Genomic DNA, 25,580 nt, shown 5'->3' with positions numbered 1-25,580 from the left:
AAAGTAAAGTGAAATTCAAACAAATAATTAACTTCTAATACAAATCTATGCTGCATAACATTGGTGAATGAAGTTGGGGTGCTATTAGAGCAATATTTAATATTTTGTGTGACTTCCATGAGCTTGAAGGACTGCATCCATGCGGTTCAACAATGATTCATACAATTTGTTGATGAAGTCATCAGGAATAGCAAAGAATGCAGTCTTAAATGCCTCCCAGAGTTCATCTAGATTCTTTGGTTTTGTCTTCCAAGCTTCCTCTTTCATCCTACCCCCAAACATGCTCAATGATGTTCATGTCTGGTGACTGGGCTGGCCAGTCCATCAGCACCTAGATCTTCTTTACCAGGAGGAACTTTGTTGTAGAGATTGATGTATGAGATGGAGCACCATCCTGCTGCAGAATTTGACCCCTTTTATAACTAGGAATGTATGAGGTAGCTAATACTTCTTGATATTTTAGGCTATTGATATTGCCTTCCACCTTGCAAATGTTTCGCACACCCCCATACTGAATGTAACCCCAGACCATGATCTTTCCCCCACCAAATGTAACCGTTTTCTGGGTGTATTTTGGATCCATACGGGCTCCAGTAGGTCTCCTGCAGTATTTGCGGCGGCTGTGGTGTAATTCAACTGAAGATTCATCAGAGAAATCCACCTTCTGCCACTTTTCCAGCGTCCATCTGTTTAGCAGGCTGTGGGACTTGGCAAATGCCACACGGTTTTTTAATTGCCTTTTGTTTAGTTCTGGCTTCTGGGCACAGATTCAACCATGGAGGACATTTCGAGACAGAATCTTACAAACTGTTCTAGTTGACACAGAGACTTGAGGTGACCAGGCCTGTTGGAGCTCTGCTGCAATGGAAGAGGAGCTGGATTTGGATTTTCTAACCAACAAACGTTCCTTCTGAGCAGTTGTTTTGCGTGGTCTGCCAGACCTGGGCTTGTCAAAAACATCTCCAGTCTCTTCAAATCTTTTTTTAATTCTTTGTACTTGATGCAGAGTCACATTAAAGGTGCCAGCCACCTCTGCAGTGGATCTGGTCTTTAGCCTCTTGATAATCAAGGCTTTGGTCGCAGGGAGGATTTTTGGCATGTTGTCAGAGGTCAAGTTGCAGTTCAAGTGAAGGTCTGGGTTGCTGGATTTCTTTTTATACACACCAACTAATTAAGCAATCATTTAGTGAGCACAGGTGAGGATGTAAACTAGGATTGGGTGCATAATATGACAAGGCAACAAAACTTTTGTCTTGCCAAAAAGTTACCTTTCTGTGTTCATTAAATGATCAATATTTCACCTTTGCAGCAACTTTATTTTCATAACCTAAACCAAATTTGGGAGGGTTTCAGCTTTCAAAAGAGTAATTTATAAAACCAATGGATGAATTAAAAGTCAGGTTATAAGCTTTTATTTACATAACATGGATAAGCGACAGAACCTCTGTCAGGGAGTGTACATTGTATCAAAGTATCAGATCTTCAGTGCTGTCACATGGAAAGATATGATAAAATATTTACAAAAATGTACTCACTTGTCATACAATGTAGCCAGTGACTCCATCATCAGAACAGTGAGTACAGCTCTGGATCTGGAATATAAATGAAGATCAGTACATAATTAGTATTATAAGGTTCCCCTGTTTTTATTTTTTGTTACAATGATTGGTGGGTTCTCCAGAATTCCTATCTGTATACATGAAGCTGTGGCTCTGTGTTGTTGATGTGCACGGTGACGTCCCCTCCTGTATAGATGCATCGGTCACAGGGCACTTCTCCCTGTGGCTTGTGTCACCCGCTTTATCTTGGTACAATAGACAGCTGGGCCCGGAGTTCAGGAGAATTTTTGCAGTTCGTCATCCAATAAAGCTTCAGCTTGTTTAAAAAAAAACTTGTAGAAAGAGCTGGTAAATTCTGCAGGCAGGCAGCAGAGACGTACATGGGAGGCAGGGAGCTGATCTCTATATATGAGCAGGAGGGGATGGACCGCTGAGCACTCGGGGGGGACACGCGTTTTCCATCCCATTAGGGACAAGTAGCCGTGAGCATTCCAGTCCTGTCATCGGAGGGGCTATGGGGAAAGATTACTACTCAATTTTGGGCATCGAGAAGGGGGCTTCAGAGGAGGATATCAAGAAAGCTTACAGAAAGCAAGCTCTGAAGTGGCACCCGGACAAGAACAAGTCCGCCCACGCAGAGGAGAAGTTCAAGCAGATAGCCGAAGCCTACGAGGTGTTGAGTGACCCCAAAAAGAGAGAGATCTACGATCAATACGGGGAGGAGGGTATGTATCATCTTTACGACTCGTCCGCAGGCTATGGCGCTCAGGGGGTTAATTCCTGTATCCCAATAACCCGTTCGCAGCGTTATGGCGCACTGATTTATACGGTCGTTTTCATTCTGTAGCTGAGGCTTTAAGTCGATGTCATATGGAAACGTACCAGACTTAGATGGGACATTTTTGCTGCTATGTTTATTTATAACATGGATTGGGGGGTGACGCGATCATACGTCAGTAAAAAAGGGGTGAGACTCAATGGTTAAAAGCCACTGAGCCAAACCCCATGTTCCTTCTAGGATTTATCAAAGCAGCTGCTGCAATCATTCAGATAACCTGGCAGGCCTAATCATGTCGGATTGGATCTGTCCACAGGCAGTGTATACGCCTTATATATATGTATCATATATGGCAGCACTTTATTACGCTCCAGAGAGTGCAGTGTGAGAGAATCCGAACCTGCTGCATTGATGGCTGCTGTGTTATCCAGTGTAATAGGACAGCAGGAACAGCGGGCGACGCGGACCTCTTATAAATCTGACGTCTCATAATAAGCCGAATTTATCTTCTGTGTTTAGTTTGTGCTCTGATGTCAATGTAGTAGCTTTGCGTGGGCCGGGGGTCCAATGCTCCTGTCTGCGGAATGGTAAAATTTCACCGCTCAGTGACATCTTTCCAATATTGCCCGCATTGTGAAGTGAACGACGTATAGTGAGTGACTGCCTGGAGCCGCAAATACAGAGCACAACAGCTGAGATGAGCCATCGGCTGCTGCACTCTGCATAGGCAGCAACCAGAATGACAAAACTTTTATCTAAAGTCCCGCTGAACCCGCAGGCCCAAACGTCAACGGGTCCGCTCATCTCTAATCACTATGCATTTCTAGTACTTATTTCGCAGCAGTTTTTTGCCTATCTTATTTTTCTAGCTTTAAAGGGAACCTGAACCAGGTTTTTCCCCTATAAGCTGCGTCCACCACCACTGGGCTCTTACATACAGCATTCTAACATGCTGTATATAAGAGCCTAGGGCGGTGTGTAGAACATAAAAAACACTTTATAATACTCACATAAATCGTCGCTGCGGCTCAAATGGGTGTCTTCGTCCTCCGGTGCCAGCGCCTCCTTTTTCGGCCACCTTCATCCTCCTTCTGAAGCCTGTGTGCATGATGCCTCTACGTCCTACACAGTCGCCGGTCCCGCGCATGCACACTACGATACTTTGATCTGTTTATTTAACCTATATTAGACCGGCATCTTAATGCAAGTGTGTCAATAAGACAAAAAAAGATCCAAAAAGTTATTAGATCTTTATTAGCATGACACAAAAAACACCATTAAATTTACCATGTGATTTGAGATGGGTATCAAAAAACATACAGTTAAAAAATTAACCCCTTAAAAACACAGAAAAAATGGAGCAATGTGGTTAATAAGCTATTAAGGCCGCTTTAAACACTGCGATATCGGTCCCGATATCGCTAGCGTGGGTACCCGCCCCCATCTGTTGTGCGACACGGGCAAATCGCTGCCCGTGCCGCACAACATCGGCCAGACCCGTCACACATACTTACCTGCCCGGCGACGTCGCTGTGACCGGCGAACCGCCTCCTTTCTAAGGGGGCGGTCCGTGCGGCGTCACAGAGACGTCACTGAGCGGCCGCCCAATAGAAGCGGAGGGGCGGAGATGAGCGGGACGTAACATCCCGCCCACCTCCTTCCTTCCTCATAGCGGCCGGGAGGCAGGTAAGGGGAGCTTTCTCGTTCCTGCGGTGTCACACGGAGCGATGTGTGCTGCCGCAGGAACGAGGAACAACCTCGTTACTGCTGCAGTAACGATTTTTGAGAATGGACCCCCATGTCACCGATGAGCGATTTTGCACGTTTTTGCAACGATGCAAAATCGTTCATCGGTGTCACACGCAACGGCATCGCTAATGCGGCCGGATGTGCGTCACCAATTCCGTGACCCCAACGAGTTTGCATTAGCGATGTCGTAGCGTGTAAAGCCCCCTTTACATAAGGATGGTCAGAAAAAGAGTTATATAATCAATTAGATATACCATACATGTTATTCCAAATTGATCAACAACCTAACAGTCTTAAAGGAGATCTTATTTACTTACAATGGACTTTCAAATTTAAAGTGACAGTGCCTTAAAAGTGCATGTATTCCATAGGGGGCGACACATTAGATCCTCAAGTACTTAAATAATCATATACAAGAGCATCACTGCAGCCTCACATAAATGAACACAAAAATATGGCACAATAGTACTTTGATTCCCCATATATAATATGCCCATGCTTAAGTCAATTTGACCCCATATACCATCAGTGTAACCCTGCAAAGGAGGGGAAGGAAGGGGGAAGCAAGGGGCATCGAAATCGAACTGCCAGGGGACGATTTGGAAAAATAGAGACCACTACCTGTAGAACCACACTGCCCAGCACCTCTATGCGCATTTCACACTCGCTTCGTCAGGAAGCCCTGCTCAGGGCAGATCAAAGTGCGCCCGCTCAGGACCTGAATGCCGGCGAGTGTGTATGACGTTGGACGCATCATGCACCGCGGCTTCAGAAGATGGAGGACGAAGATAGCTGAAAGAGGCAGCGCCGGCATGGGAGGACGGAGGCGCCCATCTGAGCCACATCCACCGCAGCGACTGGTTTAGGTGAGTATTATAAAGTGTATTTTTTGTTTTACATGGCGGCCTGGAATCTTATATACAGTATGTTAGAATACTGTATATAAGAGCCCACTGGTGGTGGCCGCAGATTATATGCCAAAAAACTGGTGACAGGTTCCCTTTAAATAAAACTACTTTGTTTTGTCTTTTCATTTACCCCTAGGGTATTTGACACGATGTGGATTTTAAAACTGCACCGCAGATCAATTTCCGCATTCACTTTCGCTGAGGTGTAAGACGATGCAAATTTTCTGCATGCAAATGTGCAGAAGAAGAAAGTGCAGCATCTACACAATGTGGAAAGTCGGGTTATCTCGAGAAACTAGTTAGATTGCAACACTAGTGATGAGCAAGTGGTAACTATTTGTGTTTGGATAATGGTTACCAAATTCTGAGGACTATTCCAGTATTCATTACTGCAAGAATAATATTCGAGTTCCCCATTGATTTGCATTAGGTTCGTTATTCATGGCGAATACCGGAATAGAACTTTGGAATTTGTTACAAATAATCCGAACAGGAATAGTTACTATTCGCCCATCTCTAAACCCAACCTTTCACACATGGAGTAAGGAAACGTTATATTTGATTGGTGTACCCAAGGGGGCATTTAGGCTATGTCCCCATGGGACAATGTACCCGCGGATTTTGCCGTGGAAAACCTGCGGATTTATCTGGATTTTCTGAAATTTCCACAGGTTTTAGCAACACTCCCCATGTTATCCTCTGGGATTTGGGGAGTGCTGTATCAATGGTACGGTATGTGCGGCTGCGGAATATACTGCGGATTTCCCGCATCCGCACATAACTGCATGTCAATTATTCATGCGGGAATATCTGCGGAAACCCCGCCCCTCCACTATGAAGATAGAGGCTGGGACTTCCGCAGGAAAGTCGCACGAATGTCCGCAGGTTTACCGCAGATATTTCGCTGGAATCCCGCAGCAATGGATAGCTGCGGATTCCGGGGAGCTACTGCGGACGTACCTGCGGATATATCCGCCGGTACATTGTCCCGTGGGCACATAGCCTTATACCATTTGCAGAGCAATTCCATTACAAAGCGCCAATATTCAGTGGCATTAAAGTGTGTGTGTCACCACGACACAAGTGCCCAGTTTTTCCTCATTTTATTTCCACTGCTCCCCTGATTCCAGAGTATTGGGCCTTTTCATTTAGTTGTAATTTTTATGGTCTTTACCAAGGGGCCGTGCCTTTAGGCTGCTCCGCATAATTACCCCGTGAGTCACACTCCAGAGTAAAGACCATAAAAACTAGCATTGAATAAAAAAAGGCACCTACCTATGTAAAAATATGGTGGATTTTGAAAAATCTAAAGTAAAATTTCTGAGGGGATAATCAGGAGCTGACCGTGGCCACTTCTTACCTGTCGACCGGTCCCCTTTAGATTCAACGTCCTCAGCGGCACATGCTAAATAATTGTTACGTCACCACCGGAGTTCGCTCCAGCGACTTCTACTTCGATCACCAGGTGATGCCGTGTTCCTGCCGTGGATAGTGCTAGTGATGGGAGAGGAGTTGATGCCAGCGACACCGGTGGGCGCAGGATCCGCTCATCCACTGGGCTGGGTTTCTTTGGGATATGCAGTACCACTGGCTGACTGTAGGCGGCGTGTGTCTTCCAGCTGAAGTTACCATCATTCAGCCTCAGCCAATGGGAAGACACCACACCCTTCTTTATTCCCCGCCTGTCTTCTGACCACTGCCAGAGATAGTCCTGTTTTCATGTTACCTGTCTCCCTCCCTGTTTTGCTTAGTGACCCCTGTGTTTGGACTTCTACTTGTTTTCTGACTACCCTTCTACCTGCCGTTTCTGTACCTCGCTGCCAGTCTCGGATTTGACCTCTGCTTGGTTTCCTGATTACGTCCTTGCCTGCCTGATTCTTTCCCTGTTCTGCAATTCCTGGTTTGACCCTGCCTGACTACTACTCTCATCGGACTGCAGCCTTCTGCAGGTAGTGATCACCGGGGCCCTGTGTAATTACAAATCTCTGTATAGGGGTTAAAGGTTTTCAGGGTTCTAGGGGTCCTGCTTGGTGAGTTGCTTCCCTCTAGCCTGTCCATTACAGCCAGTATGAGTCTGTGGATTCAGGCAGGCGTTACATTAAGAGAGACAAAAGTATCCAAAAGATTATTACACATGAAAAAAAACTACAGTGGGTGGTTATTATGTCACCATTATAGTCAACAAAAGGAAATCATGGGGCTGTGGAGACGTCATCGCTCCTACTTGATACACACAGGACTGCCCATCTCTGGCTCTCCGCCCGGGACACGGAGAATCTTACATGATGTCATGAAATTCCTAAACTCTAATTGCAAACAGCGAATTTAAGCCATAAAAAATGCGTCTCCAGGAGGGGGGCACCGGCTCTGGATTCTGCTCAAGGGGCCTCCTTTTAGCATCTTGCAGACTTGCAGCTATCCTCTATGTGTGGCTTCATTATAGCGCTGCTTCCTCAGCTCCCACAGGATCAATAACTCTGTCTCGTTCTTGTAGGAGCTGTAAACTTGAATATAACAAGATGCAGCAGAATATATACTGTATATATCCAGGCCCGTGATCAGGTTGGAGGAGGCGTCAGGGTATGGCAAGTGCTGGGGAGCGCCCTGCTCAGTATCCCTATCCACTGCCCCTCCATGGTTGCCGCTGAGGGAAGCAATGTCTCCAAGTTGGATATTAACATTTAAAGTCTTTTGAATCTGGCATTTGTACCCACGGATTTTGCCGCGGAAAACCTGCGGATTTATCTGGATATTCTAGATAAATCCGCAGGTTTAGCAAGTACAGACACTCCCCATGTTATCCTATGGGATTTGGGGAGTGCTGTATCAATGGTGCGGTATGTGCGGCTGTGGAGTATGCTGCGGATCTCCCGCAGCCGCACGTAACTGCATGTCAATTATTCATGCGGAATTATCTGCGGAATTCCAACTCCTCCACTATGGAGATACAGGGTGGGAATTCCGCAGGTATTTCCGCACTGTTTCTGTAGGTTTACCGCAGCACAAATGTTCAAATCCCGCAGCAATGGATAGCTGCAGCTGCAGTAAACCTGCGGAAATATCCGCGGGTACATTGTCCCGTGGGCACATAGCCTAAAGGCCGCTTTACACGCTACGATTTATCTGACGATCTCATTAGCGATATGACACGCCCAGATCGTAGTTACGATTTGCCAAGATCGCACATAGGTCGTTTATTAGCGGTCACACGTAATGATCGCAGAAGGAACGCAAAATCGTTCAGCGATACATTGTTTGCCCAAGGCGGTCGTGTGGATATTGTTCGTCGTTTGCAGGGTGTCAAACGTAGCAATATGTCTGCTGCGTTCCAAAGGATGAACAATATTTTGAAAGTGAACAACGTGTCAACGATCAACGATTTTCAACCTATTTGCGATCGTTCAGAGTCACACGTAGGTCTCACATGCAACGACGTCGCTACCAATGACAGAAGTGCGTCACGGAATCCGTGACCCCGACGACATATCGTCAGATCAATCGCAGCGTGTAACGTCGCCTTTCGGGTGACTTTCGGCCCAAGCTTATGATATAAACTAAGCATACGGCCTTGTAGGGGAGATGCTCCTGTACAAATAACAACTTTATTGCTCTGATCGCTGCCTCCGTTCTTCAGAAATTGGAGAGTAATGAAAAATGTTAATTATCGCGCTTGGTGCACTCTGGGTGTGGCCAAAAGGCTCAGCGCACCGTTCCGCCCAATGGCTTTGCATTTGCCCGCCTCCCTCACTGGTGATTGACAGCACTAGCTTGCCTGAGCTTTTTTGCAGACAGGGCTGCATCATTCAAACTAGTGCAATCAGTGGTTTAGAGCTTGTGAGTGCTGCTCTGAAGCTTCAATGTCCCTGCGCTCCTGCCATGCTGTTGCAGCAGAGGAGAGCTGTCAGATCTGGTGACCTGAATAGCACGTCACAGGTCTGAACCGTCAATTATCTGGAGTATCCCGCGTCTGCTGAGACAACCACTTTAAGTTCTTCCACCATGTGAGTAAAACAGCAAACAAAATCCTGTAATCTTTTATATCCACGGCAACGTTTATTGTGGCCAATCAGGAATTATGCTGCTGCCATTAGGATCACTGATCTCCTTGACGTCTATATTTTTTGCGAAGCCTCAGTGTAGACAGCAGAGCGTTCGTGTGTTCACAGATGCAGGTAATAGGCAAAACTTTCATGCAAAATTGTGAGAAGCCAAAAAAATTATGGGAAAGTTTTACCAAATTTGGTGCAGGAGATGAGTGGGACAATTATCCATCGCAGCCGATCAAGAGACTCAGGTTGCTTTCACACCTCCGGTTTTTGCAGTGCGGCTCAATCCGGCTCAAAAACCTATGCAACGGATGTGGCGAAAAAAAACGGATCCGTTGCATAAGTTTTTCCATGCGGCCTGTCCGTTTTTTGACGGATGCAGCTTGATACTGAGCATGCGCAGTGCAAAAAAATGCATCCGGCGTCCATAGGCTTGCATTGTAAATCGCGCCGGATCCGGCGCGATGCGTTTTTTTTGCCACACAAAAAAACGTGCCAGGCAACGTTCCATCCAGCCACCGTCTGGGCTAAATATGCCGCATCTGGCAAAAACCGGACGCAACGCAAGGCCATGCGGCACAATACAGCGCTAATGCAAGTCTATGCGGAAAAAACGCAACCGTCGGCAAAAAAAAACCGGTTGCATTTTTTCTGCAAAGCGCCGTATTGTGCCGCACTGCAAAAACCGGATGTGTGAAAGCAGCCTTAGACCCTCTAACGACTGAAGTCTATGGCAAGTGTGTCCTGTGTGAGCAGTGGGAAAGAATCCAAGGCGTTTGGAAACATTTGCACCTCTGCATTTCTGTGTCACAGTCGTTGTAGGTTGTAAGTCCATGGGTATGTTCCCATATTGCAGATTTTCTGCACCTAAAACTGCATTTCTTGATAAGAAAAATGCTGCGGAAAAAGCACTTTTTTTGTTGTATTTTTACGTTTTTCGAGGCGTTTTTTTTATGTATTGAGATAGAGAAAATGCTGGGAAAAACACAGTAGAAATTGACCTGTCAATTGTTTGGTGCAGTTTTTTTCTGCCCCAAAAGTTGCAAGGAAAAAATCTCCAACATATGCACAGGACTTGGATTCTCATAGACTTTGTTGGGATTTGTTGTCCCTTGCATATTAATTAAAATCTGCAAGAAAAAAAATGCATAAAAAAATAGCAACGTGTGCACACAGCCTTAATGTGACATTGTAAGGAATCATTTTGTGGGTCATTCCATGGTAACTTACGTTACATTCACAAGCCAAAAATTGAGTTAATAATGGCTACTTATGGTTCTTTGAAGGCAGGCACAAAAATGAGTGAATGTATATTGTACATTGAACTATTCTCAATCGATTTCAACACAGTTTGATTTTTCAACAATAGAAATGAAATACAAAAATACAATGTTATTACTTGGTAACTTACGTTACACAAAAAGTAACCATGGAATGACCCAGATGCGATGTCGTCCTAAGACACTGCGATTTCAATCCCTCATATCACCGTGCGGCCCCAGTCTACAGGTTTATACCCAAAATCAGGAGTTATAACTTACTGATCACGGGGGTCTGAACCCTCAGTAACAGGAGTCTGGGGTCCTGAGAATTGGACTTTGCAAATGGATGGAACAGAAGGAGCTCGAACTCTGCTCCGCTCACTTTCCATGAAATTATTTGAGAAGCCTCAACTTTTTTTTTTTATATATTTACGGAACGTTTTAATACAGGACGAGTAACCTTCACACACTTAGGACAGGACAACTCTTTAATATTCATTTACTTAAACATGATTATTTGCCCCAAGGTTGCCTTGCTGACTGTCTCCTTTGTAACACCAGTGGTTCCAACTCAGTTTTTTTGCCAGCATTTGCTCCCCTGGAGCAGCACTGTCTGCAGAGAAATCTCTAGCGGGCTATCAATCACCAGTCGGGGGGGGGGTGGAGTTAGACGCCCTGGATTTATGAAGTGGTGGGCCAATGATCAGGAGCGTTTGTGGAGCGGCATACGCCACTGCTGAAATTTTACGCCTGTTCCTGACTGGAGTGAGATGTCTGGAGTAAGGTTGGCCTCTGCTCGTCATGAATTAGATGAGTGGTGGCGTCCTGCCCCCACCGTTTTCCTGTGACGATCCGGCAAAAAAACTGATGCAACAGATCCGGCAAAAAAAAAACGTATCCGTCGCATCAGTTTTTTTCCATGCGTTCCTTCCATCGTTGGATTCTGTCATATGCCGGATGATGACAGATCCGGCGCCCATAGGCTTCCATTATACAACATGCCGGACGGCGTCGGATCCGTGGTCCATTTATTTGCCAGAGACAAAAAACGTACCATGCTGCGTCCTATTCGGCAGCCGGACGAAGAAATTTCGCCAGATCCAGCGGACGCTGCATGCAACGCAAGGCCATCCGGCACAATCCAGCACTAATGCAAGTTTATGGGGAATAAAACGGATCCGACGTCGGATCCGTTTTATCCGCAATTCACCGGCTTGTGCCGACAGCAAAAAACTGATGTGTGAAAGCAGCCTTAAAGGCGGGGGCGGACATATTACTGGTGCAGCCGCACAGGGGCCCAAGAGGTTGGGGGGCCACATCCACCTCTGGAATTGTGCATTTTGATGATCTCTTGGGCTGTAAAGGGCCCATATACTGTTCTTGCACAGGAGCCCTCTTTCTGTCTGTGTCCGCCAGGGCTTGAAGGGGTTGTCCGGCCTTAGGTTACAAGTCTGCAATCGCTCTATGTATCTGCAGATTTGTGAATCCTTACATTGCACATTCTTTTGTGCGGGCACTGACCGCATATCCGCATGTATGTGATTTGCATACATGCGGTCACTTGCCAACTAGCGGGCACAGCAATGCCCAATGCAAGTCAAATGAGTGTGGCTGGAACAAGTCTAGTCGTATCGTTACCGGACGTTTGCAAATCACATGACTACCCGCTCCTGGCACCAGAGATTCCCCACAGTGTGCAGAGGACACCAGATCTATAAATGGCACCTGATGACCTGGGGCAGATTGTGCATAGGGGCCCAGATCATAATGTTTTGTCTCTCAGATACACGCAGTATATGCCATATCCTCGATCCCCTGATTTATGGCTGTTGGGTATACAGCCCGTAAACTCAGACGGGGAATGTGGTCTTTCCGTCAGCACCACCCACTCAGTTTTATTCTAGGAAATGCCAGGGCTGGAGCCATATGTTTCATTCCATCTCCACTTTCTTTGGCGTCGTCAGCTGTACAGACACATAAAAAGTTAAAATTTGCTTCCATTCTGGACTCCTCCCAAATATTGATGGGTCCCTGCTGTCTGGACTCCCACAGATAGGAGTCTCCACTGTAGAGGTAGATAATGCTGGCCCTTGCACCACGAGGCCACGGTCGATGCAGTCAATATTTGTATTTTTTTCTCTCTTGGTAGAAGAATTGCTACAATCCTACTGTAAATATAACTGCAACATTGTTGTAGACTTTTTTTGATTTGCATTTACACAGTGAACACTTTAAGACCGCTCTTTAGCAAAAAAAAAAATACAAAAAAAACCTATTTGACAGATAGAAGAGCATCATGCTTGTAGCCACCATTTTTGGATGGAATTGCAGACCACGCCCGGGCTTTTTCCCCATCAGATCCGTGTTCAGATGTTGCTTTCTTGCTGTTGACGAGTCGAATGCCCGTAGTTCAATATGGCCATCTCTCTACTGCTCGTTAAGACCTGAGGATGGGCTGATTCAAAGCAGCAGGCAGAAGGTCAAGCTTAAAAAGAATCTGTCAGCAGATTTGTACTATGTAATCTAAAATCAGCATGATGTAGGAGCAGAGATCCTGATTCTAGCGATGTGTGACTTACTGGGCTGCTTGCTGTAGTTTTGCTAGAATTCCTGCTTTCTCTGATGGAGCAGTGCTCAAATTGCTGAGCTGTGTATAGCCTCGTCCACAACAGTGATTGGCTGGCAACCTCCTGTGTACAGCAAGCTGCCAATCAGAATAGCTTGACTGCCTGCATGTGCCACTTAGTCCGCACTGATAATCTCCTGCTAATAAAACTCTGATTGTATTGAAACTACAGCCATCAGCCTAATAAGTGACACATCCCTGGAAGCAGGGTATCAGCCCCTACCTCATATTAAATAACAAAAATCTGCTGACAGATTCCCTTTAAGTAGCCAAGAGGTAGAATAACATACAAGTGTGTGGAGATGCTTCTGATTTATCGTTTGTCATGAGCCTGTGTGATATATTTGGGGCATTGATTCTCTTACTAATCGGTTTGCAGTTAAGACCCCATTAATAAATGTTCCCCCTTGTGCACTTCGAGTCTGTATGAAAGTGTTATTCCTGTATTGTTCATCGCCATGGTTACTGGGATCATACTTTCACGCTTCACTCCCATTTCTTCAGATTTTCGTACCTTCTGTTCCATACATGGCATATATGTATTTCTGTGAGTTTTGGCTGCCGGGATCTTGTACGCTGAGAATATAAGTAGCAATAAAAAAAACACAGAACAGCAAGAAATATGTTATCTTTGATATTATATATTTAAAGGGATCCGGTCAGCACATTTTCACATATGTCCCCCTGTAAATATCCTACATTTCTGTAGGGATCTGATGAGCCAGTCATGAGAAAGTCAGCATAGAAACTGTATGCAAATCAGGCTGGAAGTGCACTGGGGCCGGTCAGTGCACTGGGAAGAAACAGTTCAGGCACATAGACCCGCCCCCAGTGCACTTCCAGACTGATTTGCATAGTGGCTTGTAGCCCAGATTCTTAAGTGCTGCAGGTGGTGCCTCCTCCAATCGTCGCTGCTCCACTGACTCTTTAAGTTTCCTTCTATTCCTTCCATTATTATGCTCTCCAGTAATAAAGGTTTCCTTTTAGCCAACTGGGCGTAAACTACAGAATTTTTTTGTGGGTGTGGCCACGTTTTGATTTGCCGGAGTCAGAGGAGAGAATGCAAATGCTCATAGAGATAGTCTGTAGTTTACGCCCAATTGGTTGAAGAAACAAAAATTGCACCTTTATTACTGGGGAATATACCGTAACTTTGAAACAGAGGGACACAGAAGAAAAAGAAAAACTGTTCCAAAATCAGCGGAGAGGCGATAATTGGAGGATGTAAAATCTAATACATTTAGTGTAAGGTCATCTGTAAAGCTGATGTCAGTATTGTGCTGAGCAATGGTGTAACTGGGCTCTGTCACGGTTTCGCTGTGCAGAGCATTTTGCATTTAAAAATGCTCTGTTCTGTGTCTTGTGTACTTGCTGACAGGTTGTCTTTCAGGACTAGGATCCACGCTGGTTTTGGGAGGTGCCTTCAGAGATGCGCCTCATTCCTGGTGATTGCTCTGTTTCTTTACTCGGTTTGCTCTGTCTGAACTTCACCAGTCGTACTTCCTATTTGCTAACTGTGCTCTTTACTCCTGTTTGGTGTAAGTGTTCTGATCTTGGCTTCTGACCTAAGACTTCTTCCAGACCACATCTCTGCTCCCTTAACCTTATATGTTACCTCCCGGCTTCTGACCTCAGACCTCTTCCTGACCACGTCTCTGTCTGCTTCCTGAACCTTATACGTTACCTCTCGACTTCTGACCTCAGGCCTCTTCCTGACCACGTCTCTGTCTGCTCCCTGAACTTTATACGTTACCTCCTAGCTTCTGACCTCGGACCTCTTCCTAACCACATCTCTGTCTGCTCCCTGAACCTTATACATTACCACCTGGCCTATGATCCCGGCTTGTCTGACTACCCTTCTATTCATACTGACCATAGTGTCTAGCATCACAGGCTCTTCTGGCATGCTGGGAGTTGTAGTTTTGTAACAGTTGATGAACAATCCATGCCACATATCCAACTGCACCGCACTCTACACGTTCAGCTCAGATGTCACCACGTTCCCACAGCAAACAGAAGTATTGTGAGTTCTAGGGTTGCTAAACTCTCATACACATTGGACGAAAATGAACCCCACCCCCCCATGTCTGAACCCCACAATTTCTGCAGAGGCGGCTGATTTATATGGGGTCTCTCGACTACCCCAACAGATGATGTCAGAGAGAAGGATCACATAGTTGGAATTTCACCACCAATACATTTGATTTCTGCTGCCATAAGGTGCATGTGGACTGGCTGAGAATTGGTGAACCATCTCTTGTATCCATCTGTATAGACGTGCTGGCAATCACCCGATGAATTAGTGAAACTTACTCTTAGGCGATTGTACCATTTGCACCGGTGTTTCCCAAACGTCAGTCCTCAGGGCCACCAACAGATCATGTTTTCAGGATTTCCTCAGTTTTCCACAAGTGATGGATTCATTATCAAGACATCAGAAATTGCCCAATTTTCTTTCACCTGTGCAGTACTGAGGAAATCCTGACCTGTTGTGGGCCCTGAGAACTGGAATTTGTGAAACACTGGTTTAGGCCCATTTCACACGTCAGTGAAAAACACTGACGTTTTTCACTGGCGTGTAAAACACGCACATGTCCCTGCGTGTGCCGTGAATCACGGCACACGTGGGTTGTCTAAGTGCAATCCGAGCTCCGTTCTCCGTGGCCCGTGATTGCACTTAGAAATCAACTCACCTGTGCCCGCTCCCGCTCTCCATGGTGCTGATCACTCCCGCGGTGCAGCATCCGGCCAGCGCTGACCCCTGCAGCAGCTGCTTCCGGGTCGGCTGTGTCGTGCATCATTAAGATGCGCGACAGTAATGAGCCGGCTCAGAAGCAGCAGGCTGCACGGGCTGCAGAGAGCGCAGCTGAAGCCGGGTGAGTTAAAATGTTTATTATTTTAAATGCACGTTTTTTTCTGGCACGTGTTTCACGGACCACACCACTGCGTGGTCCGTGGGACATCAGTGATGCCAGAAAAAAATGGACATGTCTCCATGCGGCAATCGCGCACACGCGGGTACGCCGCACAGAGACACGTGCAGTGAAAAATCATAGACGTGTGAGCAGACCCATTCATTATAATGGGTCTGCGTATGTCAGTGATTCTGGTACGTTTAAAAAAAAGCACAAACGTTCCAGAATCACTGACGTGTGAAAGGGGCCTTAGACCTACAAAAAAAATTGTTATCGGCAGCAGTGTAACCAGGAGATGTGCTGCCGAAACCATGATGGTGTAAGGGCACAGAACAATGGTTCTCGCGATCGTTCTGTTCCCATCAGTGATCGTCCGTCCATGTAACGGGCCAGTAAAAGAGTAACGATGGACTTCTATATATTGTGCATAGGCGCGGGCACAGGTCGGCCCTTTTACAAGAGTCTGGCTGCGCATCTCTCCTCTCTCCCCATTGAAACACATGAACCCTCGGATGAGCAGAGCACTCATGTATATGGGGGAAGGATTACGATCAGCCGAAGTAATGTTCTGCCGACATCTATTTGATGTCCATGGTCATCTTTAGGGAATGTCATCCCATGTGCCAAATTCAGGAGTGACTGCTCATCTGGAGCGTGCACGGATCACCTGATGATAGTTGTCGGGTGAAAGAAGCGTTGCATCTGATGATAGTTGTCGGGTGAAAGAAAAATGGTCAATATTGGATTTCAACATGTCTGATCTTTGGTCCACGATGCACATAAATCCTGGCAGTGGTTTCCCTCTGCTCGGATAATATCTTTTGGCCAAATGTTGAACAACTGCTGCATCTATTGCATTATACCTTGTTGTTATTTTCACAGAAATGACTTTATATAAAAATCCTGTTAGAAACTTGTAATAATGTTTTATTTATCATTAATTCTAGGGCTTAAAGGAGGATCCGGTGCACAAAATGGGCACGGAGGAAACTTCCACTACACCTTTCATGGAGACCCACATGCCACCTTTGCTGCATTTTTTGGTGGAACAAACCCATTTGAAATCTTCTTCGGAAGACGAATGCCCGGAGGTCGGGAGGACGAGGACATGGAGTTGGATGGTGATCCATTCGGCTCATTTTCTAGCTTTGGCATGAATGGGTTTCCAAGAGAAAAGAACCAAGTTGGTCAAATCCGACGTAAGCAGGACCCGCCTATAGTTCACGAGCTGAAGGTGTCTTTAGAGGAGATATATCATGGATGCACTAAAAGAATGAGGATCTCCAGGAAGAGGATGAATCCCGATGGAAGAACAGCAAGGACTGAGGATAAGATCCTGACGATCGAGATAAAGAAAGGCTGGAAAGAAGGCACCAAAATCACATTCCCCAAGGAGGGAGATGAGGCGCCCATGACCATTCCTGCCGATGTAGTGTTTGTTATAAAGGACAAGCCCCATGCACATTTTAAGAGGGACGGCTCGAACATTGTGTGCCCTTTACAGATCAGTCTACGAGAGGTACAACCTTTGTTTGTCGCTTCTTTAGCTCTAACACTTCTGTCGGGGAAAATTTTACCTTTCTATCGGAATGAGGACTTTTCTGGGACTGACTTGATCTTGCACAGACGGCTTTTTGCATGATACTAATCTAATGCTACAGTTCTCTTTTACATATTGGAGTCTCCACAATACAGAACATGCTTTAGACTGGTATGGGGGGAAGCTTCTCACATTTTACCAAAGGGTGACCAGTCCTGAAGAAGGCATGGAGCTCTATTAAATCCCCCCCTCCCCAACTCCTCCGAAGTCAGAGGGTTGTGGAGTGATCCCCCACAGGACAGGATGAAGTTCACAAAAAGTCACTAAAAATGATTTCCCAAGAATAAACTAAAAAATAATACATGACATCTACAAAGAGCTCGGAAATATGGGGGGAAACAGTGGACACAAAGGACCCTCTAAAGTGATTTGTTGTCCTTGCCTTATGTCTCGTCCACAGCCGTATGTTGTGGGTAAACATAAGTCAATCACTACCTTGTGGGGGGCTCGAATGGAAAGGTCTGAAATGAGAAATATATCCCATGTAGAGAAGGACGGAGTCAGGGAATTCCCAAGGGTCGGCATTTTGCTCCACACGGTCATACAAAGACTCTCTTCTCTGGATAGTAAAGTGTGTTTTGCACATACAGACGCTTTGTGTCCAGCCACCGTCCATGATGCCCCAACTACCAATAAACTCAGGCTCATTGATGACTGGGGAACTGGTTTTACTGGTTTACGCTCTCAAAGAGTCAGTGTTTGCGTCTGGTCTTCTGCTTTTTATCGTATGACATATGCAGCGAGTGATTGTACCTCTGGATACTAGTAGAGGATGTCAGACATATTGAAATGGCCCATCTGTGTACTGCTTCATATACAGAACCCAAGTCACCGAAAAGAAAACCGAACTTCGGTTTTCTTTTCGGTGACTTATATTTATATCCGAATGGTCCTATTGGTCCAATATACCCTCACATTGAGTATAATCTTATTATTATATAATATCACTGGTGGAACCATATTTATTGATGTGATATGGGTATCATTCTTTAACTTTTGTTTTTTTATATACAGAACCCAACAGACCCAATTTAAAGTTTTATCCTTGACCCCTACAAGACTTTTTTAAGTTTTATTTGCTTTCATGTTTTAGTTTCTTAATATTTTTTAAATATTTTTTAACATTTTTTAGTCCTTGGGACTTGAAGCTGCGATCATATTATTGCCTGGTATTACAGTATATAGTAACATTTAGGATCTCCCATGAAGTCCAGTGTTTCATAGCGGCACAAAGTTGGCTGTCAAGTAGGGGCTTCAATGGGCCACCAGTTGTGAGGGGCGAGGAGGATGATGGTGGCATTGGAGTGGTGTAATCCATTGGCATGGCAATTCAGGTAGCCAAGCTCTCATACCGCTGCGCTGGGGGTTGTAATGTGGAGAGGATAAGTTGTATGATTGGTCAGTTATTGGGAACTTTTCATTACATCTCCGAGATTTCAGCCAGTTATCCAAAGTCACACTTCCGGCAAACAGCTTATGGAGGAAGCCGGGGATGTAATATTACATGGTGGCCACTGAGATGGATGTCCCTTCATGTAATACTGTTATGGACATGGTTCTGAGTATTAAGAATTATATGAAGATATCCAAAAAGCACTTAAAATGGTGCACTGTGTACCACACCTAAATCTGCGTTCAGACATCACAAGACTCACCAGACATTCTGGGACTTTCCTGTGATAAGTGAATCATGCTGACTTAGCTTAATATAAAATGATGAAACACACACATTATATATATATATATATATATATATATATATATTGCAGAATAAGCTCTTTTACAGTTTACCCAATAGGAGACATGTTACATATTATTGGCTCCTAGCCAACTGATTTCTTTAAATGTATGTGAACTTCTGCAATTAAACTAGTCATATTTTCAACCTAGATCCGTGCACACATCACTGGTCTTGTTGATGAATGGCATAGCATGCATGCTGACAAATGATTCATATGATTTGGAAGCAGACGGGTTTAAGATGTAGATGCATAACTTGGATTGCATCACCATAAATTATGCCCCCCTTTTCAAAACAAGGATGGCTCGAGGCCGCCTGTACGGGGCTGATAGCATCTGTACTTAGAAGTGCCGGCTGTTTGTGTAATGTGCCATGTTTTCTGCTTTCAGGCTTTGTGCGGCTGCTCCATCACTGTGCCCACCCTGGACAGCCGCAACATCCCCATGACCATAAATGAAGTTATTAAGCCAGGAATGAGACGAAGGATTATTGGATATGGACTCCCTTTTCCAAAAAACCACGATCAGCATGGAGACCTCCTGGTCGAGTTCGAAGTCATTTTTCCGGACAGCATTCCACAGTCGTCAAAGGAGGTCCTGAAACGGCACCTGCCGGCATCCTAGAGGACGGCACAACCACCAAGAAGTCTCCGGACGGACTCCACAATCCATACCGTGTGCCCAGCTGTCTATCCGCACTACCCTAGTGCCTGGAGGGCTGTATATGTGCCGTATTATAACCCTGCAAAGGGCGTTTTCTGCTGTTGCCATTTTGGGGGGTTTCACAGGCTTACTAATGACGGCTGTTTACTGTATTTCTTGTATTACGGAGCTGGTCATTATATCCCAGAAGCTTGCAAGTAGCATATTAATGGTGATGACGCAAATCCTGCATAGCGGTAGATCTTATTATTATATTGGTGGTATATTTAGCATCAGACTTCATCCCGTTCGGCGTCAAAGAAGCGTCGGTGTTTTGTGGGTTTTGGAGTTTTGCACATTTGTCAATTGAAAGAATATTTTTCTACAAAAAGTGTTTGCAGCCACGTATCTCACACGTGGTAAAATGGACGCCCCAAACGTTGCATGTAGCCAAAGAATAAGACAAAGTCAAGTGCCAGAGGCTGCAAGACGTGACGCGGAGTCCGGTATACAATAATGGTCACACATACAATGCGGCATTCATTTCTGTCCTGTCCTCTCTGTGTTTCTCCTGACTTGTCTGTCTTAGAAATTAATAGCACTTAACACTGTACAGCATTTATAAAGCAATTCTTCCTAGATCATTATGCTGTCCCTCCGTTATCCCTCCTGGAAATATATGGATAAAGTCATGTTCTGTTACCAAATGATACAGTCCGATCTGCACTGACTATAATGTACTGTGTACAGTGTCACTCCGCTGACTATTTCTTCATAAATCTCCATTAAGAATAATAGAGGGGAAAAAAAAACCACCATGACCCAGACATCTACTAACACAGACATGTCAGGAGAGCAGAGCGGCGCTCTGTAAACGATGGTAAAGCCTAGATTGCAACCAGCGCCGGCTGATGTTATAGCAATCCCATAATCTGTTATATATTTGGATATAACCCATTTATGGGGCCTGTAAGAGGTACGCCGAGGGGCATTATTGTCCTGCATGGATACTATACTCTCTAGGTGCATGGCTTGGTGATACAGATATAACATATTTAGTCTCTGTAGACTCTTGCCCAAACGTCTTCTTCTGGCGCCTTCACTACAAGACTCTTAGGTGGGCTTTACACGCTGCAACATCGCTAGCGATAGCTAGCGATGTCGAGCATGATAGCACCCGCCCCCGTCGCACATGCGATATGTGGTGCTTGCTGCCGTAGCGAACATTATCGCTACAGCAGCTTGTGTAAAGGCTCGGAAACGTCGCTGTGACCACCGAACAATCCCTCCTTCAAGGGGGAGGTGCGTTCAGCGTCACAGCGACATTGCTAAGCGGCCGGCCAATAGAAGCGGAGGGGCGGAGATGAGCGGGACATAACATCCCGCCCACCTTCTGCCTTCCGCATTGCTGGCGGGATGCAGGTAAGGAGATGTTTGTCGTTCCTGCGGCTTCACATACAGCGATGTGTGCTGCCGCAGGAACGACGAACAACATCGTACCGGCAGCAGCAGCAGCGATATTATGAAAAGGAGCAATGTGTCACCAATCAACGATTTTTGACGTTTTAGCGATCGGTGATCGTCGCTCCTAGGGTTTACACGCTGCGATGTCGGTAACGGCGCCAGATGTGCATCACTAACGATGTGACCCCGACGATATATCGTTACTGATGTCGCAACGTGTAAAGCCCGCTTTATTCTCTCTGACAACGGTCCAATCGTCCCTCCAGGATGGTGCCTCTGCTGGTGGTGCACCGTTCCCCATCACTACTTTCTTATGCTGGTTGTGCACCTTTCCCCGTCACTACTTTCTTATGCTGGTGGTGCACCTTTCCCCTGCACTCCGTTCCTCTGCTGGTGGTGCACCTTTCCCCTACACTCCTTTCCTCTGCTGTTGGTGCACCTTTCCCCTGCACTCCTTTCCTCTGCTGGTGGTGCACCTTTTCCCTGCACTCCTTTCCTCTGCTGGTGGTGCACCTTTCCCCTGCACTCCTTTCCTCTGCTGTTGGTGCACCTTTCCCCTACACTCCTTTCCTCTGCTGGTGGTGCACCTTTCCCCTACACTCCTTTCCTCTGCTGGTGGTGCACCTTTCCCCTACACTCCTTTCCTGTGCTGTTGGTGCACCTTTCCCCTACACTCCTTTCCTCTGCTGTTGGTGCACCTTTCCCCTACACTCCTTTCCTCTGCTGGTGGTGCACCTTTCCCCTACACTCCTTTCCTCTGCTGTTGTTGCACCTTTCCCTGTCACTCCTTTCCTCTGCTGTTGGTGCACCTTTCCCCTACACTCCTTTCCTCTGCTGTTGGTGCACCTTTCCCCTACACTCCTTTCCTCTGCTGGTGGTGCACCTTTCCCCTACACTCCTTTCCTCTGCTGTTGTTGCACCTTTCCCTGTCACTCCTTTCCTCTGCTGTTGGTGCACCTTTCCCCTACACTCCTTTCCTCTGCTGGTGGTGCACCTTTCCCCTACACTCCTTTCCTCTGCTGTTGTTGCACCTTTCCCTGTCACTCCTTTCTTCTGCTGTTGGTGCACCTTTCCCCTGCACTCCTTTCCTCTGCTGGTGGTGCACCTTTCCCCTGCACTCCTTTCCTCTGCTGGTGGTGCACCTTTCCCCTACACTCCTTTCCTCTTCTGTTGGTGCACCTTTCCCCTACACTCCTTTCTTCTGCTGGTTGGACTGGTCAGGAACAGGAATTTATTTTGCTTTCTGACCGCACTCAGGGACGTCATTTGCCCAAGTTAATGAAAACGGAGTCACAAACTCCATGAAGTTCCCGCTGCTGCGGCTCCGGCTTTTCTGCTCCATGTCAAAGACTCATTGGACTCATCATGTTAGGACTGATACAATGCACTTTAAGATAAAAAATATATATTTTGTTACAAAAGTAAAAGAAAGTGCTCGCTGTTTACGGCAGCGCGTGGAGCATATGTCCCGGAGTCATAGAGTATATGGTGGAGGAAGAATTTTCTGTGCCTTGTTCTTAATAAAAGTCTTTGCTTTTTGACTGTTTTAATATATTTAGGTTTTTATAAGGTTACTAGCTGTACTACCCGGCTTCGCCCGGGTTAATAACTGTTGTTAACAAAATAGAATGTATTAACAAAAATGTATTCTGCACACAAAAACCACAAAACAAATAGATAGAAATGTAATTATTAAAAGGCAAAAACTAAGCTAATAGAGCCCTACCACAAGAGGTAGTAATGGCAGATACTAGCTTTTAAAAAAGAGCTGGATGATTTCCTCAATACACACAACATTGTTGGTTATAAATGACTTAGTGACCAAATGTAGAACTGGTGGCGGAAGGGGGAACTAGATGGACTTAGGTCTTTTTTCAACCAAAGTAACTATGTAACTATGTAAGAAGCATTTCACAACATATATTTCAACACCCCAGATATTCCACATAGATTTAACTAAATTGGCCAAGTAATGTGCTCCGTCTGTCTCTTTCCCCGTCTGTCTCTTTCCCCGTCTGTCTCTTTCCCCATCTGTCTCTTTCCCCATCTGTCTCTTTCCCCATCTATCTCTTTCCCCATCTATCTCTTTCCAGGTCTGCCTCTTTCCATCTCTTTCCCCGTCTGTCTCTTTCCCCGTCTGTCTCTTTCCCCGTCTGTCTCTTTCCCCATCTGCCTGTCTCTGTCTCTTTTTTGTCTGTCTCTATCTCTCTGTTTCTTTCCCCATCTGTCTCTTTCTAGGTCTGTCTCTTTCCCAGGTCTGTCTCTTTCCCCGTCTGTCTCCCCGTCTCTTTGTCTGTGTCTTTTCCTGTCTGTCTCTTTCCCTGTCTGCCTGTCTACGTCTGTCTCTTTCCTTGTCTGTCTCTATTTCTCTGTCTCTTTCCCCGTCTGTCTCTATCAAGGTCTGTGTCTTTCCCCATCTATCTTTGTCTGTCTCTCTGGCTGTCTCCTCCTTCCCTGTCTGCCTGTCTCTGTCCCTGTCTGTCTCTTTCCCCATCTGTCTCTTTCCCCATCTGTCTCTTTCCAGGTCTGTCTCTTTCCAGGTCTGCCTCTTTCCATCTCTTTCCCCGTCTGTCTCTGTCTGTCTCTTTCACCGTTTGTCTCTGTATGTCTCTATCTCTCTGTCTGTCTCTATCCGTCTCCCCACCGACATCTTATTACCTCACATATAAGCTTCTTATACTATAAATGTCTTTTGTTCCTATAGCAACCAATCACAGCTCCTACTAATAAGGCTAGTTTCACACTACGTCTTTTTAACATCCGTTGAAAACGTTTTTTTAGCGGAAGTACGGATCCTGCTTTTACAGCAAATAACGTATGCAAACGCATATGTTATTTTGCAGGATCCTGCACTGGATGTTTAGGGGCGGGCATTGGAGTCATGTGATCGGGAGTGAGGGGAGCTAGACTGGGAGCCGGCTTCTGACAGCTGCAGACGCTGGTAACCAAGGTAAACATCGGCCTTGGATACCCGATATTTATCTTGGTTACGAGTGTCTGCAGCTGCTAGGAGCAGGGCTGCCTGCACACGTAACCAACGTAAACATCGGGTAACTAAGAGAAGTGGTTACGCGATATTTATCTTGGTTACGAGTGTCTGCAGCTGCTAGGAGCAGGGCTGTCTGCACGCGTAACCAACGTAAACATCGGGTAACTAAGAGAAGTGGTTACGCGATATTTATCTTGGTTACGAGTGTCTGCAGCTGCTAGGAGCAGGGCTGTCTGCACGCGTAACCAACGTAAACATCGGGTAACTAAGAGAAGTGGTTACGCGATATTTACCTTGGTTACGAGTGTCCGCAGCTCTCAGGTGGGAGAGAGAGGAAGGGGGAAAGACAGAGATAGAGAGAGAGGGTGAGGGAGGGAGGAGGAGAGAGAGACAGATCACGCGAGACTGGTTCTGGGCATGCTCAGTACTTTCTGGGCATGCTCAGTACAAAAGCAGGATCCTGTCTATCAGCACGCCAGCGTTCACCTGCGTTCGCGTGCGTTATAGTGCGGATCCGGTGACTTGCAGTATTTTGACGCAGCTCAAAAACGCTACAAGTAGCGCTTTTGAAACATGTTAAAAAACTGCAAGTCACCGGATCCGCACTATAACGCACGCAAACGCAGGTGAACGCAGGTGGACGCGAGTCCATTGCAAATGCATTGAAATGAAAACGCATTTGCACTGGATCCGTACTTCCGCTAAAATAACGTTTTCAACGGATGTTAAAAAGACGTAGTGTGAAACCAGCCTAACCTGTAGTTCCAGGCTCCATTTACTTTAATGGAGGCATGTTTTTTGGAGAGTAACTGTAAAGCGCGGGGTTACATTTACCTGTCAAAACATAGTCTACGATGTTCCCTGGGTCACATGAGGCGTCGGTGCAAAATTTCGTGATTGTAAATGCGACGGTGCGGATACACTCTTCGTTTCACTTTTTCCCCACTATGTAGATAGGGGCAAAATTCATTGGTAAATTGGAACGCGCGGGGTTAAAGTTTCGCCTCACAACATAGCCTATGATGCTCTCGGGGTCCAGACGTGCGAGTGTGCAAAATTTTGTGGCTGTAGCGGCGACGGTGCAGATGACAATCCCGGACACACACATACACACACACACACTCAGCTTTATATATTAGATTATTATAAATTCATTGTTTTTTGGCAAATGCTTTAATGTTAGTGCAGATATCATACTGCAGTCAGATCTTTGATATCAGCAACAATAGACAAATACACTGACTGAATAGGAATAATAGGTGTCGGATTATAGGAGATTCTGAACTATCGGGCAGCTCCATA

At 45.9% G+C, this 25,580-nt stretch overlaps 2 protein-coding genes across 3 annotated transcripts; both read left to right on the top strand.

Annotated features, from left to right (window-relative positions):
• The first annotated feature begins 1,995 nt into the window (after positions 1 to 1,995).
• On the top strand, positions 1,996 to 19,892 carry DNAJB4 (DnaJ heat shock protein family (Hsp40) member B4). Its single transcript, XM_075320257.1, has 3 exons — positions 1,996 to 2,284; positions 16,791 to 17,362; positions 19,574 to 19,892. Exons 1-3 carry the CDS (start codon positions 2,074 to 2,076, stop codon positions 19,805 to 19,807), a joined length of 1,017 nt encoding a protein of 338 aa, XP_075176372.1. The 5' UTR covers positions 1,996 to 2,073; the 3' UTR covers positions 19,808 to 19,892.
• Positions 19,893 to 19,904: 12 nt separating this feature from the next.
• LOC142248882 (uncharacterized) lies at positions 19,905 to 22,835 on the top strand. 2 transcript variants are annotated; one of them, XM_075320259.1, is made up of 2 exons: positions 19,905 to 22,283; positions 22,358 to 22,835. In XM_075320259.1, the coding sequence occupies exons 1-2, from the start codon at positions 21,557 to 21,559 to the stop codon at positions 22,534 to 22,536; spliced, it is 906 nt and encodes a 301-aa protein (XP_075176374.1). In that variant the 5' UTR covers positions 19,905 to 21,556; the 3' UTR covers positions 22,537 to 22,835. The 2 variants fall into 2 exon arrangements, with proteins under 2 accessions (XP_075176374.1, XP_075176373.1); XM_075320258.1 differs by having other exon boundaries at positions 19,905 to 22,320.
• The last annotated feature ends 2,745 nt before the right edge of the window (positions 22,836 to 25,580 follow it).

This window comes from Anomaloglossus baeobatrachus, chromosome 8 (genome assembly GCF_048569485.1).
Source record: "Anomaloglossus baeobatrachus isolate aAnoBae1 chromosome 8, aAnoBae1.hap1, whole genome shotgun sequence".
Lineage (NCBI taxonomy): Eukaryota > Metazoa > Chordata > Amphibia > Anura > Aromobatidae > Anomaloglossus > Anomaloglossus baeobatrachus.
Note: the sequence above shows the minus strand (reverse complement) of the source record. Positions and strands in the feature narration are given on the sequence as shown.

Coding starts and splice junctions, on each gene's coding strand:
- DNAJB4 (XM_075320257.1), top strand. CDS start 2,074: ATGGGGAAAGATTACTACTCAATTTTGGGCATCGAGAAGGGGGCTTCA. Junction 2,285..16,790: donor CGATCAATACGGGGAGGAGG/GTATGTATCATC, acceptor CATTAATTCTAG/GGCTTAAAGGAGGATCCGGT. Junction 17,363..19,573: donor TACAGATCAGTCTACGAGAG/GTACAACCTTTG, acceptor TTCTGCTTTCAG/GCTTTGTGCGGCTGCTCCAT.
- LOC142248882 (XM_075320258.1), top strand. CDS start 21,557: ATGGTGCCTCTGCTGGTGGTGCACCGTTCCCCATCACTACTTTCTTAT. Junction 22,321..22,357: donor TTCCTCTGCTGTTGTTGCAC/CTTTCCCTGTCA, acceptor CTGTTGGTGCAC/CTTTCCCCTGCACTCCTTTC.